Source organism: Mus caroli, chromosome 7 (genome assembly GCF_900094665.2).
Source record: "Mus caroli chromosome 7, CAROLI_EIJ_v1.1, whole genome shotgun sequence".
Taxonomy (NCBI): Eukaryota; Metazoa; Chordata; class Mammalia; order Rodentia; family Muridae; genus Mus; species Mus caroli.
Window position 1 is genome coordinate 48,029,081 of NC_034576.1, and position 12,400 is coordinate 48,041,480.

Genomic DNA, 12,400 nt, shown 5'->3' on the forward strand with positions numbered 1-12,400 from the left:
TCTGCACCCAGGTAAAGCTGTACAAAAGCGAGAGTCTTGACAACCCCATCCAGACGGTGTCTCTGGGCCAGTCACTCTTCTTCCACTTCCCACCGCTGCTCCGAGATGGCGAGGTAAGCCAGGCTGGGGGCACGCCAGCTTTGCGAATGACTCTCACTTCTTAGTCTTAATACTACTCTGCAGAAATGAGTGCCTGTCAGTCAAAGGGGGATGGGGGGAGGATGAATCTCTCAGTTCACTGTCTTTCTGTTTACAAAAGCAGTACATATTCCTAGCAGGAGGCTTGGGAAACAAATTGAAACCGTCAGACATAACGCCACATCCAGAACTAAGGAGTGGGAGGTTGTTGATTGGCTTCCTTTGGGTCTTTTTCAGTGTGTGTGTGCGTGCATGTGTGCCTTCCAGTTTGTGTATGTAGTGTATTATGAGTGGGTTTGTATGTGTCTCTGTGTACGTATGTGTGTACATGTGTGTTTATGTATAGTGTATATTTATGTTTGTGTGTATAGTGTGTCTGTGTGTGTATGTAGTATATGTATGTATTTGTGTGTATGTGCACATGTGTGCTTGTGTGTGTATGCATTTGTATGTATGTGTCTATGTGTATATGCATGTGTATGCGTGTGTGTTTAGTGTTTATGTGTGCCTGTGTCTGTATGTATATGTAGTGTATGTATGTGTTTGTATATGTGCACACACATGTGCATGTGTGTGTGCCTTTGTGTGTGTAGCATGTCTGTGTATGTATGTAGTCTATGTGTGTGTGTGTGTGCACACGCACGAGTGTGTACTAAGAATTGCAGTTACTGTGCAGATTTAGAGCTGCCCTGCTCTGTCCACTGTTTGCAGTCAGTGCTGTTCAGGGATGGGTCTGTCCCTCACCTACTTGCTGTCATCAGCTCTTTGATTACATGCTACTCAATGGTTGCTTGTGGCTCCACTGTTGGGAAGTGTAGTAACCAAACTGGGGCATCCCGTACTCTTAGCGCTCCTGACCGCTGTGCATCCTTTTCTTGGCCTTCCTTGGTCTCATTGTGTGCTTCTTTCTCCTGTGTGGCAAGTCTCTTGCCGCTCTGTGTGTCCCCATCGCCAAGGATAGGACCAGAGTCTCACATATGTCTGGCAAGCTCTGTCACACTGAGCGGCATCCCCTTCTGTGTCTGGCAATCCAGTGTGTCTCTAAGTTCTCCTGCTTGGCCTTTTCTGAGCTCTGGCTTGGGTGTCTGTCCTCCACCCCAGAGTCGGGTGGTTTCCGGCCACTGTTGTCATCGTCAGTTATTGACTGTCCGTTCACTTGACAGGTGTGCCAGAGACTTGGTTTTCATGGCTTTAGCTTGAAAGCTATGAAGCTATTTCAGGGCTGTTCCCTGTGGATCTAGGGTATAACACCCTCTCCTGGAGCTCCCTACTACCCTGGAGGGCTGCTGCATGGCGCCTCTTTGTGTAAACTGTGGGGGCTGTCATGGAGCTTGAGGCTGCTGTCCACTGTGTCCATCCACATGCTATTTATAATGCTTACTCCTGGTCTGTGAGATGATGTGAGCACCGCAGGCCTCCCACGGTCACGGCCAGCGGCCAGAGTTAGACGCAGACCTCCGTCTTCTCCACGACCACTGTAGAGGCGCTCCTTTTCTAGAACTTGCCAGCTTAGGAGCCAGTTAAGTCAGCTTCGTTTCCTGTCAGCGCCAGCTCCCATGGCTCATCACACCGTCTTTCGTCAGAACCGCCTCATAAGAACTTGTGTGTTTCCTGAAGCTGGTCCTCAAGGACTGTAATCACCCGGGCCCAATAAGCTCATAAAGAAGTTCCGTGGCCCTGACAGAACCCAGAAGATGCAGGCCCAGAGCCACCAGAGACCTGTGTCTCTTACAGCCTGAAAGTTGGTGACCAGGGGTGGATGCACAGACTCAGGGGGATTCTTTAGAAAATGTGAAGTGCTGTGCATGGCTGCCACGTGTCCCCTGCTTCGCCTGAACTGTCTGTCCTTCTCCACCCACAGAACTACGTGGTGCTGTTGGACTCCACGCTCCCCAGATCCCAGTACGACTACGTCCTGCCGCAAGTCTCTTTCACTGCAGTGGGCTACCACAAACACATCACTCTGGTTTTCAGTCCCACGGTAAGTACGAGTGGGAAGTTAAAAAAAAATCCTTAGATGGAGGCCGTGATCACAGCATCCGCTCCTGCCACATCACTTTCCCACGTTGGAGCTCCGCGGACACCTTTCTTCCTCTGTGCACTGACGCCTGCTGTTGGGCAACTAGTCATGAGCAAGCAGAATGGCATGGGTCTCTGGCTTGGGGTCTGAGGAGGAGGGACACCGTTTCCCTTTAACCTGTGGCCTTACATTCCTTCATGAGGAGGAACATTTAGCAATGCAGAGGACACGGGAGTGTGGAAGTGTCAGCAGGCGTGGATAAACAGGAAGCAGGTGACAAGATGGCCGTGGGGAAAGACCCTGGTCAGTTTATCAGCCCCTGTAGTAGGCCCCTTCACTGCTGCCATCAAAAACCAGTTCGTTCCACATTCAGATCATTTCAGTTACCTCTGGGAGCTTGTGTGTGGTGGAGCCACTGTAAACTTAACAGAGATGTCTCTGGTAGAAGAGGTAGGGTCCAGCATGTGGGCACACACACACACACACACACACACACAGTGTAAAACATTCTTTTAGAAAAAGACTTACTTTGCAGCTATAGTTGCGCATTGCTTCTGGGGAAAGTAAGAATTTAATAAACGTTTCTTTGAGGTGTCTGTGGAGCACTAGGCTCCGCAGCTGCACTGTCTCGTATGGAGGCACCCTGTGTTTCAGTCTGTTCAGGCCGCTAAGAAGTCCACGGTAGAGCAGTTACTTCAAGCAGCACCTGCTCCTCATGGTTCTGGCCCCTGGGCTTGGCAATCCCACCTACAGATACGGTGGGTGAGGGCCAGCTCCACTCCGCTCCATCAGTGGCCGTGCCTGGAACCACAGGCGGCTGAACCAGCTCCTCTCAGCTGGATTTCAAAGGGTGCTGACCCCATTGATGAAGGATCTTCTCTCATTACTTAATCACCTCTAAAACTGGTGTCCCCAGACCCTTCTGTCAGTATGTCATCTTAATTTCAAATGGGACAGGTCTCAACAGAGGAATTTGGGGAACACAGTGTTCATAACCACATAGCATGGTGTATCCAGCTCGTTCCCAGGTGGTGCACACAGCTAGCTGCTTGCTTTTAGCTCTGGCATTCGGGCTTTTGAGTGGTTGTCAGTCTGTCTTTGGAACTGACTGGGGTGGGGGAGTTGCTGAGTCAAGAATCTGCAGAGCAGGGATGGAGCTGCGCTGGTGTAGAGCCCTTGTCTAGCACACACAGAGCTCTGAGCTAGATCCCTAGCACACATCAGCCAGGCATGGGCACATTCCTTTAATCTCAGCACTGAGGAGGTAGGGGCAGGAGGGTCACAGGCTCAAGGTCGTCTCAGCCAGAGTGAGCTTATTTGTGATAGTAAGAGGCATTTCTAAGCCACTGGAGTCTCCTTGTGCCTGAATTCCAGATCTGAGTTTCAGAACTTGGGTGATTCATACCCACACCCCAGTTAGCTTCTTTTTGGATATCAAGGGATTGTGGGTAACCTTGGGTGCCAGTGTGGGTGGCTGAGTGGGTTGAAGCTCTGGATGACAGTGGTCGATGAGTGGTAACTTACAAGGAATCATGGCTGTCTTGTTGCAGAGGAAGCTACCTGAACAAGACATTGCGCAGGGGTCCTATATTGCCCTGCCTCTGACGCTGCTGCTCCTGTTGGCGGGCTACAACCATGACAAGGTAGGGAAGCCAAAGCCTCATGGGAAGTCGGGGGTCAGGAGATAGACTATGGGAGGGTGCCTGGTGTCACAGAAGTTGTAGAAGGTTAAGGTTGGAGGGACCAGGCAGATTCCTACATCTTCCAGTGATGTCATTTCCAATCCTTAGGGAGGTGTTGCCTGTAGAGAGTCACAGCCTCTGTAAAACATCTCTGCCAGCCTTCTGCAGGCCCAGGGCTCCCATAAGGGGATGCATGGTGCCTTCCAGGTGTTCATGGTCTCTCTCATTCCAGCTCATTCCTTTGCTGCTGCAGCTGACGAGTCGTCTTCAGGGAGTCAGAGCCCTTGGCCAGGCGGCCTCTGACAGCAGTGGCCCAGAAGACATGAAGAGACAAACCAAGAAACAGAAGACCAGGCGCACGTGAGGAGGAAGGAGGCCCCACCTCCTGCGGATGACACAGCCAGGGCTGCTGCCTGCCTGGGGACAAAGGCACATGCTCACTCACTTCAGGCAGGCCCTGTCACCCTTGTGTTGGTGTCCTGCCTGTCTGTCCTCTCCTGTGTAGCCCTGTGGTGCAATGCGACGAATGGACCCTCCTGTCACCCTGCTGAACACAATTTATTTTCTGAGTTGAAGATAATTTATTATTATTATTTTTGTCAGAGAAGTATTTAAGCTGAGCCGGTGGCGTGAGAACATAATTCTAATCTTCCACATTTGTTTGCAAGAAGAGTCCAGGAAACATGGCGTTGGTCTGCTGTGCCTTCTGGACTTTCCCCAAACTGCCCCCTGCACTCGAGGCCCGTGCCAGAAGCTGCAGCGACATCTGTCCATCCCAGAAGGATCTGTCAAGAGCTGGATGAATAAAGTCAGCCACTCGTTTGTGTTGTAACTTGGCATAGTGTGGGGTGCGTACAGAGCGGGTGGGCATTCAGCCCCAGCGACAGAGGCTGTGGGGACTGCACTGTGGCACAGCCAACCCGTGGCTGAGCTCAGCTCACTGTGGTCCCTGGGATGTACGTCCTGTATCTTAGAGAAGCCGGAAGAACTCTGTTGTGCTGGGCTTTAAAAGTATTTCACCTCTTGGGGAGGGGTGTCTGTCCGTCTGTGTATATCTGTGTCAACTGGCCACTTGACACGCGTGTGGGTTTGCTTGCTGCACAGGGGAGGTGAGCCTCATGAGCCTCTGGAACAGATGAGACATAATCTATATGGTGTGTGGATATGGGTATCCATTCTAACTCTCCAAGTGACAGCACAGTGAACACCCCCCTTAAGTACTAATGGGGCTTTTAATTGACACAGTATAAAGGCTGAAAGCCTGTGGGAGACAACTAAATGTCAGTGGGCTCTGTCCCTCTGCAAAGGTAGCCCATAGGACTTTGACTGTGTATTCCAGGTGGCTGCCAGGTGGGTGTCAGGCTGTGAGAAGCTGCAGGACCCTGCGCCGGGGGTGGGGAAGCACAGTCTGAGGTCCCCGTGGAACTGCTGGAGTCAGGCTCTGACTCTTGGGCACCACAGACGCCTCTGGTTGCTGTGGAAGAGCCGGCTCTGGGGTCCCTGAGCCACACAGATGTCAGGGACTGCAGGTTCTAGCTCTTGGATACCACAGATGCCAGTGGCGCAAGAGCTGAGGACAGAGTGGGGGCCTGTGGGGCCTCTGGCCTGGGGCCAAAGGGAAAGGGGCAGGAGGAGAGCGCTCTGGCTGGTTTCCGCAGAGAGGAGTCTTTGCCTTGCTTGGTCGGTGGCTTGGGTTGGTGGAGACCGTGACTGGGCGTGCTGAGAGGCCTTCCTGTGGGAGCTTAGATGTGCGGCTCTTTAGAGGAAGACCTGCTCCATTGCTCCAGCACAGCGGATCCTGATGAGAAGAGAGTCTGTGGCCACGTGGAGAGAGTTGGGAAGGGAATGCGGAGAGAAGGGAAGCAAGAGGTCAGGAGAGAAGCAATCGGGAAGCAGGTGTAGAAGTAAGAGGAGGGGCAAACAGCCCCGTTTATAGTGGGCCAGCTTACCTGGCTATTGCCAGGTAACTGTGGGGGTGGAGTCCAGACAGAACACCAGGAGCTTGGGGTGTTGCCCTATGTGACTGATGGTCACAGAATTATGGAGCTGGGGCCTGGTGTCAGGAGCCTAGTTAGTGTCTGGGACCATGGCAAACAGGCCTTTTGTCCCTTGAAGAGTTATCTGCTGGGTCTCCGGGGTTTAAACCTAGCTTGACCAGAAAACAGGCTGCCTTTCACAGTCCCACACAAAGTGGGTGTACACCCTGTGATCCAGTACTTGGCAGGTGGAGGAAGGAGGATAAGAAATTCAGGGTCACCCTCAGCTACATAATGAGTTTAAGGCCAGCTCGGGCTACATGAGAAAATGCCAAGAAAACAAGCCTAATACATGAATAAGGAAGGATACCTCGAAACGCTTCCAGTCATAGCTCTTCAATCCAAGCTTCAAGCTTTGCCCCTGGTCTCTCCTGTTACATGAGTGAGCACCCAAAGCCAGGAAGAACCAGTCCCTACAGGCCAGAGTAGCCTGAGAGAAGCGTTGGTCAAGCTCGGGGGACAAGGCTGCTTGTTACCGTGATGGTTAAGTGCTGTCAGCTTGATGGGATTTAGAATCGCCATGGAAACAAATGTTGGTCCACCTGTTATTGCCCACGCTTTTGTTCCCCCTGGTAAGAACATGCTCAGGGCAACCGGAATCTTCTGTGGCACAAGCTTTATTGCTTACCCCTTCAGGAGCCAGTGGAGAAGAGAGCCAGAGAGAGAGAGAGAGATAGAGAGATNGATAGAATGGCGGAAACCCGTCCCTTTTATGGAGGACTGTCCTCCGCCTCGGACGTGTCGCTCCCTGATTGGCTGCAGNCCATCGGCCGGAGTTGTCGTCACGGGGAAGGCAGAGCACATGGGGTGGGAAACTACCCCGGCACATGCACAGATGGTTTGATTACATGGGTGCCAGTGCCATCAGCGCCATCTTGTAATGGCGAATGTGAGGGCGGCTCCTTACAACCTGTGAGGGATTTTTCTAGATTAGGTTATCCATGTGGGAAGATGCACCTTAAGTGTGGGTGGTCCCAGACCATGGGCTAGGATTGGAGACTGTGATCTGAGCAGAGTCCACATCTCTGCCTCCTGACTGGGGACGTGGCAGGACCAGCTGCTACACGCTCCTGCTATGCTTTCCCTCCACGGGGCTCCATATCCCATGAAGCACTGAGCTTAAGTACATAGCCTTTATAAAGTGTTTTCTATTAGCTTTGTTTGTTTTTTGTTGATAAGATAAAAACATTTGAATGTTTGTGGCCTCTTGGCTGCAGTGGGTACTGGAGGCAGACCAGGCTCAGGATGAGTCTCCTAGAATCCACACTGCCCTGGATAGTCTCCACTTCTGTATTAGTCAGGGTCTTGGCCCTGCCGGGGTCTTTCCGGGGCTGAGTGGGATGGTGAGTGTCAACGGCCCAGAAGAAACACACCGAGCGGGGAGACTTGTCGAAGCAGGAACTCAACTCTATGGTGTCAGCCTCAGAACATAGGGAGGGGGATTATTGGTGAGGTAAGATGACATAGGAGGCGGGGAAGGGTGATGGAGGATATGGAGTGACTGACAGGGCCAATGGCAAAGCTCTACCTCAGCAAAGGCGGGGCAGAGGCAGGGCCAAACAGGTCTTGCTGAGTCACTGAAGTGACTGAGACAGGTCTCAAAACTCAAGCCAGGCTTAGGCTCTCCCACAAGGCTGCAGAAACTCAAGCCAGGCTCAGGTATGTCCTCAAGGCCCAAACCAGGGCCAAAATGGGGCCCAATACTCTGGAGTGACAGAACTTATGCAATGTTTCCATATATTAAGGGAATTTATGACTTTCAGTCTGTAGGCCAACTGACCCAACAGTGGGCAGCTGCGGATGGGAAGTCCAAGAATCTGGTAGTTGCTCGGTCCCACGAGGCCAGTTGTTTCAGTTGGTCTTCTATATAAGCTGGAATCCTGAAGAAGTAGGTTCCAACAAATGTGCTGGCAAGTAAATGTAAGCAGGCGAAGAAGAGTGAGCCTTCCTTCTTCCAATGTCCTCATGTAGGCCTCCAGCTGAGGGTGAGGCTCAGATTAAAGCTGTGTGCCACCATGCCTGGATCTGGAACTTGCTTTGCCCCAGGCTGGCCTTGAATCAGATCTGCTTGCCTCAGTCTCCTGGGATTAAAGGGGTGCACTACCCTGCCTGGGCCACTATGGCCACTATGCTTCATGGCCACTATGCCTCAAGATCTCCATGTCAAGATCCGGGTCAAAAGCCTGAGTCTTCCAGCCTCACGATCTGGATCATGGATACGCCCTCCACTTCTGGATCGTAGTTCATCCCAGATGCGGCCAAGCTGACAACCAGGAATAGCCATTGCAACACCCAAGGATGTGCATGGCCCCTGTGACCAGTAGAATGACAGAGGGGTGAGAGTAGCTATTTCTTAGGTCAGATCATAAAGATGTTGTACTTATCATATGGACACTGGGGACACAGGATATTTAGTGTAAGCATAGGACATCCTAGGGAAACTGCCAGAGCCTGCCAGACATGTCATCTGGTCTGAGGAATGTTCTCAGTTTGGGCACAGCCCACCGCCATGTCTGTTGCTATGTGGCTTTTTTTTTGAAAGACCAAGATGAGAACCTCACAGGTTCTAACTAGGAAGGTGGCGCCTGGTGAACTGTTTCTCCCATTACCCTTCCTGGCTGCTCTGAGCTCTCAAGTTCTCCCTCTGCAGGAGCCACTGTCCAGCCTTCCTGTGGTCATGAAGTCATTCTAAGAATGCTGCAACACTCCCAGAATACTACTGGTTATATTATTTGTATTAATGTCTGTACGTGTTCATTTTGAACTACATTAAGATGACCAAATGCATGTTAGTTCTAGTATCTACATTTTGCACGTGTATGAACATGCTGCACGCATGTACGGTGGAAGCAGAGGCTGCTATGTTCTTCAGTCATTCTCCCCATCGTTCGAAGAGGCAGGATCACTTGCTGATCCCAGAGCTCATCAAGTCAACTAGTCTGGCTACCTCCAGAGATCCTGTCTCCAAGACTAGCATTCTGGGATGATAGGCTGGTCTCTACTCATGCCTGGCTTTCATGTGCGTGCTGGGGATCTGAACTCTGGTCCTCAGGCGTTAAGCTCCGAGCATCTCCTCAGATCACCCTTTTCTTTACATCCCAGCACTCTTGGGGCTGGAACCTAGGGCATTGCCCAATCCATTAAGCTTTATCCATAACGCCTTGCAATTTTTTTTTTTGTGGAAAAACATAAACTGGAAGATGTTGAGAGAATACAGTTTGCATATTCAAACACATGAGTCTGGCTGGCTTGTGGAGTTTCTGATTGTTGCTTCCGTGGTGCCTGCCCTCGGCAGGTAGGATGCAGATGGAATGGGAAGGAAGAGGGAGAGGCTGCTGTAGCTCCTGCCATCCCCGGTGAGCTCTGATGGGTTCCCACTGACTGTGGTGGTGGCTCCTTCACCACACCTGCACTGAACGCTCTTATGCATAGAGAAAATACTGAGTGATTGCTCATCCAGGCTTTGAAGACCTACAGTGTGCAGTTTGCCTTGGTTGTAGACCTTTCGGTGCCTTGCTACTTCACCCATGATGTGGGAACTAGGGGGGGGGGGAAGTTGGAGAAAAACTAGAAGAAGAAGACTGCTGATTCAGCACCGACCAACTGATTCATGGAATTTATTTTCCTGGTTACTGCTGAGACAACGTAAATGCTGTGCACAAAGTGTTTTCTGTGACACTGATGTTGGCGTTTATTCCTGTCTTTTTCTGGCTCTGATACAGGTGCTGTGGCCATCCTGCGGGAACACTTAACTAAAGAAGGGCAGGAAGCCTGTGGCTGGGCCTGGATCTTGGTACGGTCGTTCCTCTGTCTTTACCTCATCCTTCACATCTGGTCTTGGTGACTCTGGATGTCCAAGCTGGCAGCCCCTTGACTTGGGGCTAAACCATTTGGCATGCTCTTTGCTAAGAAAACTCAGGTTGTATTTTTTTTTTTTTTTGAATTATTTTCTACATGAGCTACTTAGTCATGAAAACACAATGTGCCAAAACTTCCAGTGAGAACAGGCTGCAGGTGAGGTCTCCAGCTCTAAGTGACTCCTACAATAAATAACTTAATGATGCACCACAGGGCCTTGGAAAAACAAGCTCACGCCGTAAACCCAAACCAATATTTGGAAAGAATTCAGATCAGGGCAGAGATTAATCAAATGGGAATGTAAAACCACAATAAGGATTCCAAGGTCCAAAGGGTTTGTCCTTTGTAAATCAGATCTACAAATCCTTTCCCAGACGGTCTGTCAGAAAGCAAAGCCTCACCTTAAGTCAGAGGTGAGAAAGGAGCCATTTGGAAGCTGGGGGGGGGGGCATTAGGATGTTCTGAAAGAAAAAAAAAGATATTCTCCTAATTGGAAACTTTTGAAGGATTTGATGAATTACTTGGTGTATATGATCTACCAGAGTGAAACCCAGATGAGATCACTTAAGGAGATCTTTGAGGAGCAGTGATATTGGTGTAAGAACAACAGCAACAGCAGCAGCAGCAGTGTCTCAGATGAAGTAGTGCTGAGGCCCTGATGGTGACATGGACCAGATCTTCAAGGAGGTGCCAACACAGCCGTTCTGAAGAACACTGCCGATCTCTTAACTCTTCAAAACCAGCATTACCGTCACACCACAACTGCATGGAGACAAGAAAGAAAGAAAGAAAGAAAGAAAGAAAGAAAGAAAGAAAGAAAGAAAGAAAGAGACTCTTTGTTGTCTATTTAACATACAACTGTTTATTTATATATATAAATAAACATATTTATATATATAAATATGTTTATATATATAAATATTGTGTGATATTTATATATAAATATTGTGAAATATTTATATATATATATATATTTATATATATATTGTGTGAGAGCATACCTGTGGAAATGGATGTCATAGAGAAAATTACCATGGTTTCAGGAAATGCATGTCTACTTTCTCCACCCTCTTCAGTAACCTTCTGGGAGTCTTAGCTAGGAGAATGTGACAAGAGAAGCAAACAATTATTTATATCTCTGTTTATCCATTGTCTGTCTGTCTGTCTGTCCTCCGGCCTGTGTGTCTGTGTCTGTCTGTGTGTCTCTTTATGTATAATCGAGGCAAATAGAAGGTCTGTCTCTGACCAACTAGATGGGTCGGCCTGGGCACCTGAGTTCCATCCCCATCACACAAGTGAATGTGGAAGGAGAGAGCCTACTTTATTTTTTTCTTCTTGTTGTTTTCAGACAGAGTTTCTCTGTGCAACAGCTCTGGCTGTTCTGGAACCCGTAAGTCCTGTGCCACCACCATCTCTTTGAGAGCCAACTTTGTATAGTTGCCCTGTGACCTCCACACTCCCAACGGCTTGCCCTCCCCCTCACCCACATACACAGTACAGCTAGGAGTGTGGAGGATTGATAGAGAATTGCCAAGGTCTCCTTCTGTGCAGGAGATACACAGGAAAGACTGTAATAATTCCTCCAGCAAACGACTCATGTTGATGCTTTTAAAATGACCTGTGTATAAGCAAGTATGTTTAAATACCACCACCAAAACAACTTGGGGAGGAAATGACTTATGTGGCTTATATTTCCACAGCCTTCACTGTTCATCAGCAAGGGAAGTCAGGATCCTAACTCAAACAGGGCAGGAACCTGGTGGCACGAGGTGATGCAGAGGCCATGGAGGGGTGCTGCTTACTGGCTTACCCCTCATGGCTTGCTCAGGCTGCATTCTTATAGTACCCAGGATCATTTGTTCAGAGGTGGCCCCACCTACAATGGGCTGCGTCCTCCCACATTGTCTGTGTTCTTGGTGTTCTCCACATGGGGATCTTGGCCCTGCCATGTGTCACAGCTCTCAGAGGAGAAGCCAGAGCAAGGCAGGATGTCATGCCTCCTCTGCAGACACTGTTGCCCCAGAGACAGTGGCAGGTGGAGAGATACAGCAGATAGCCTGGAGCCAAGATCCAGGCCACCGCACGGCTGGCTGAATTGGATGGAGATCCAACAACGAAAGCTTTGTGAGAGAAAACTCTTTCCTGGGGAGTTACAGTGCAATAAGACGATCTTTGGTGAAACACCTTGTGTACCTTATTCCTTGTGGATAGGACCTTATAAACATTTGGGGGGGGGTGGTTTGGGTTCAAGAGGCAGATGCTTTCTATTGGCTTGGTCTGAGATGTTAGGGATGCCCCATCTGCCCGTGGAAGGACTTCATGCTGTCGTCCCTACTTGAATGATTGTCACAGTCCTCTCCCATGGGGTATTGTGGTCATGCGTTCCAGGACAGGAACCTACCTGGTCAGGAGTAGATTTAAATGTCTACCTTTCTCAATCATGAAAACTGCCAGGGTTCCTGAATCTGCTTAACCCTACCAGGTTTCTGTCTGGTGGCACACTACCCTGATCCACACCACATTATTCACTAATTATGAGAATGCCTCACAGTCTTGCCTGCAGCCCAGTCTTATGCAGGCCTGCCCTTCCTTCCTTCCTTCCTTCCTTCCTTCCTTCCTTCCTTCCCTTCCCTTCCCTTCCCTTCCCTTCCCTTCCCTTCCCTTCC

General features: G+C 49.9%; 1 protein-coding gene across 2 annotated transcripts in view; it reads left to right on the top strand.

The window, feature by feature from the left end:
- LOC110297359 (nodal modulator 1) overlaps positions 1-4,673 on the top strand; it is a 51,446-nt gene extending 46,773 nt beyond the window's left edge. The window contains exons 28-31 of one of the 2 annotated variants that reach the window (XM_021166113.1): positions 12-113; positions 2,000-2,119; positions 3,709-3,801; positions 4,073-4,673. In XM_021166113.1, the coding sequence (XP_021021772.1) occupies positions 12-113; positions 2,000-2,119; positions 3,709-3,801; positions 4,073-4,204 (447 nt within the window). In that variant the 3' untranslated portion in view covers positions 4,205-4,673. The remainder of the gene's footprint in view (positions 1-11; positions 114-1,999; positions 2,120-3,708; positions 3,802-4,072) is intronic. The other variant, XM_021166114.1, reaches the window with a different exon arrangement.
- The last annotated feature ends 7,727 nt before the right edge of the window (positions 4,674-12,400 follow it).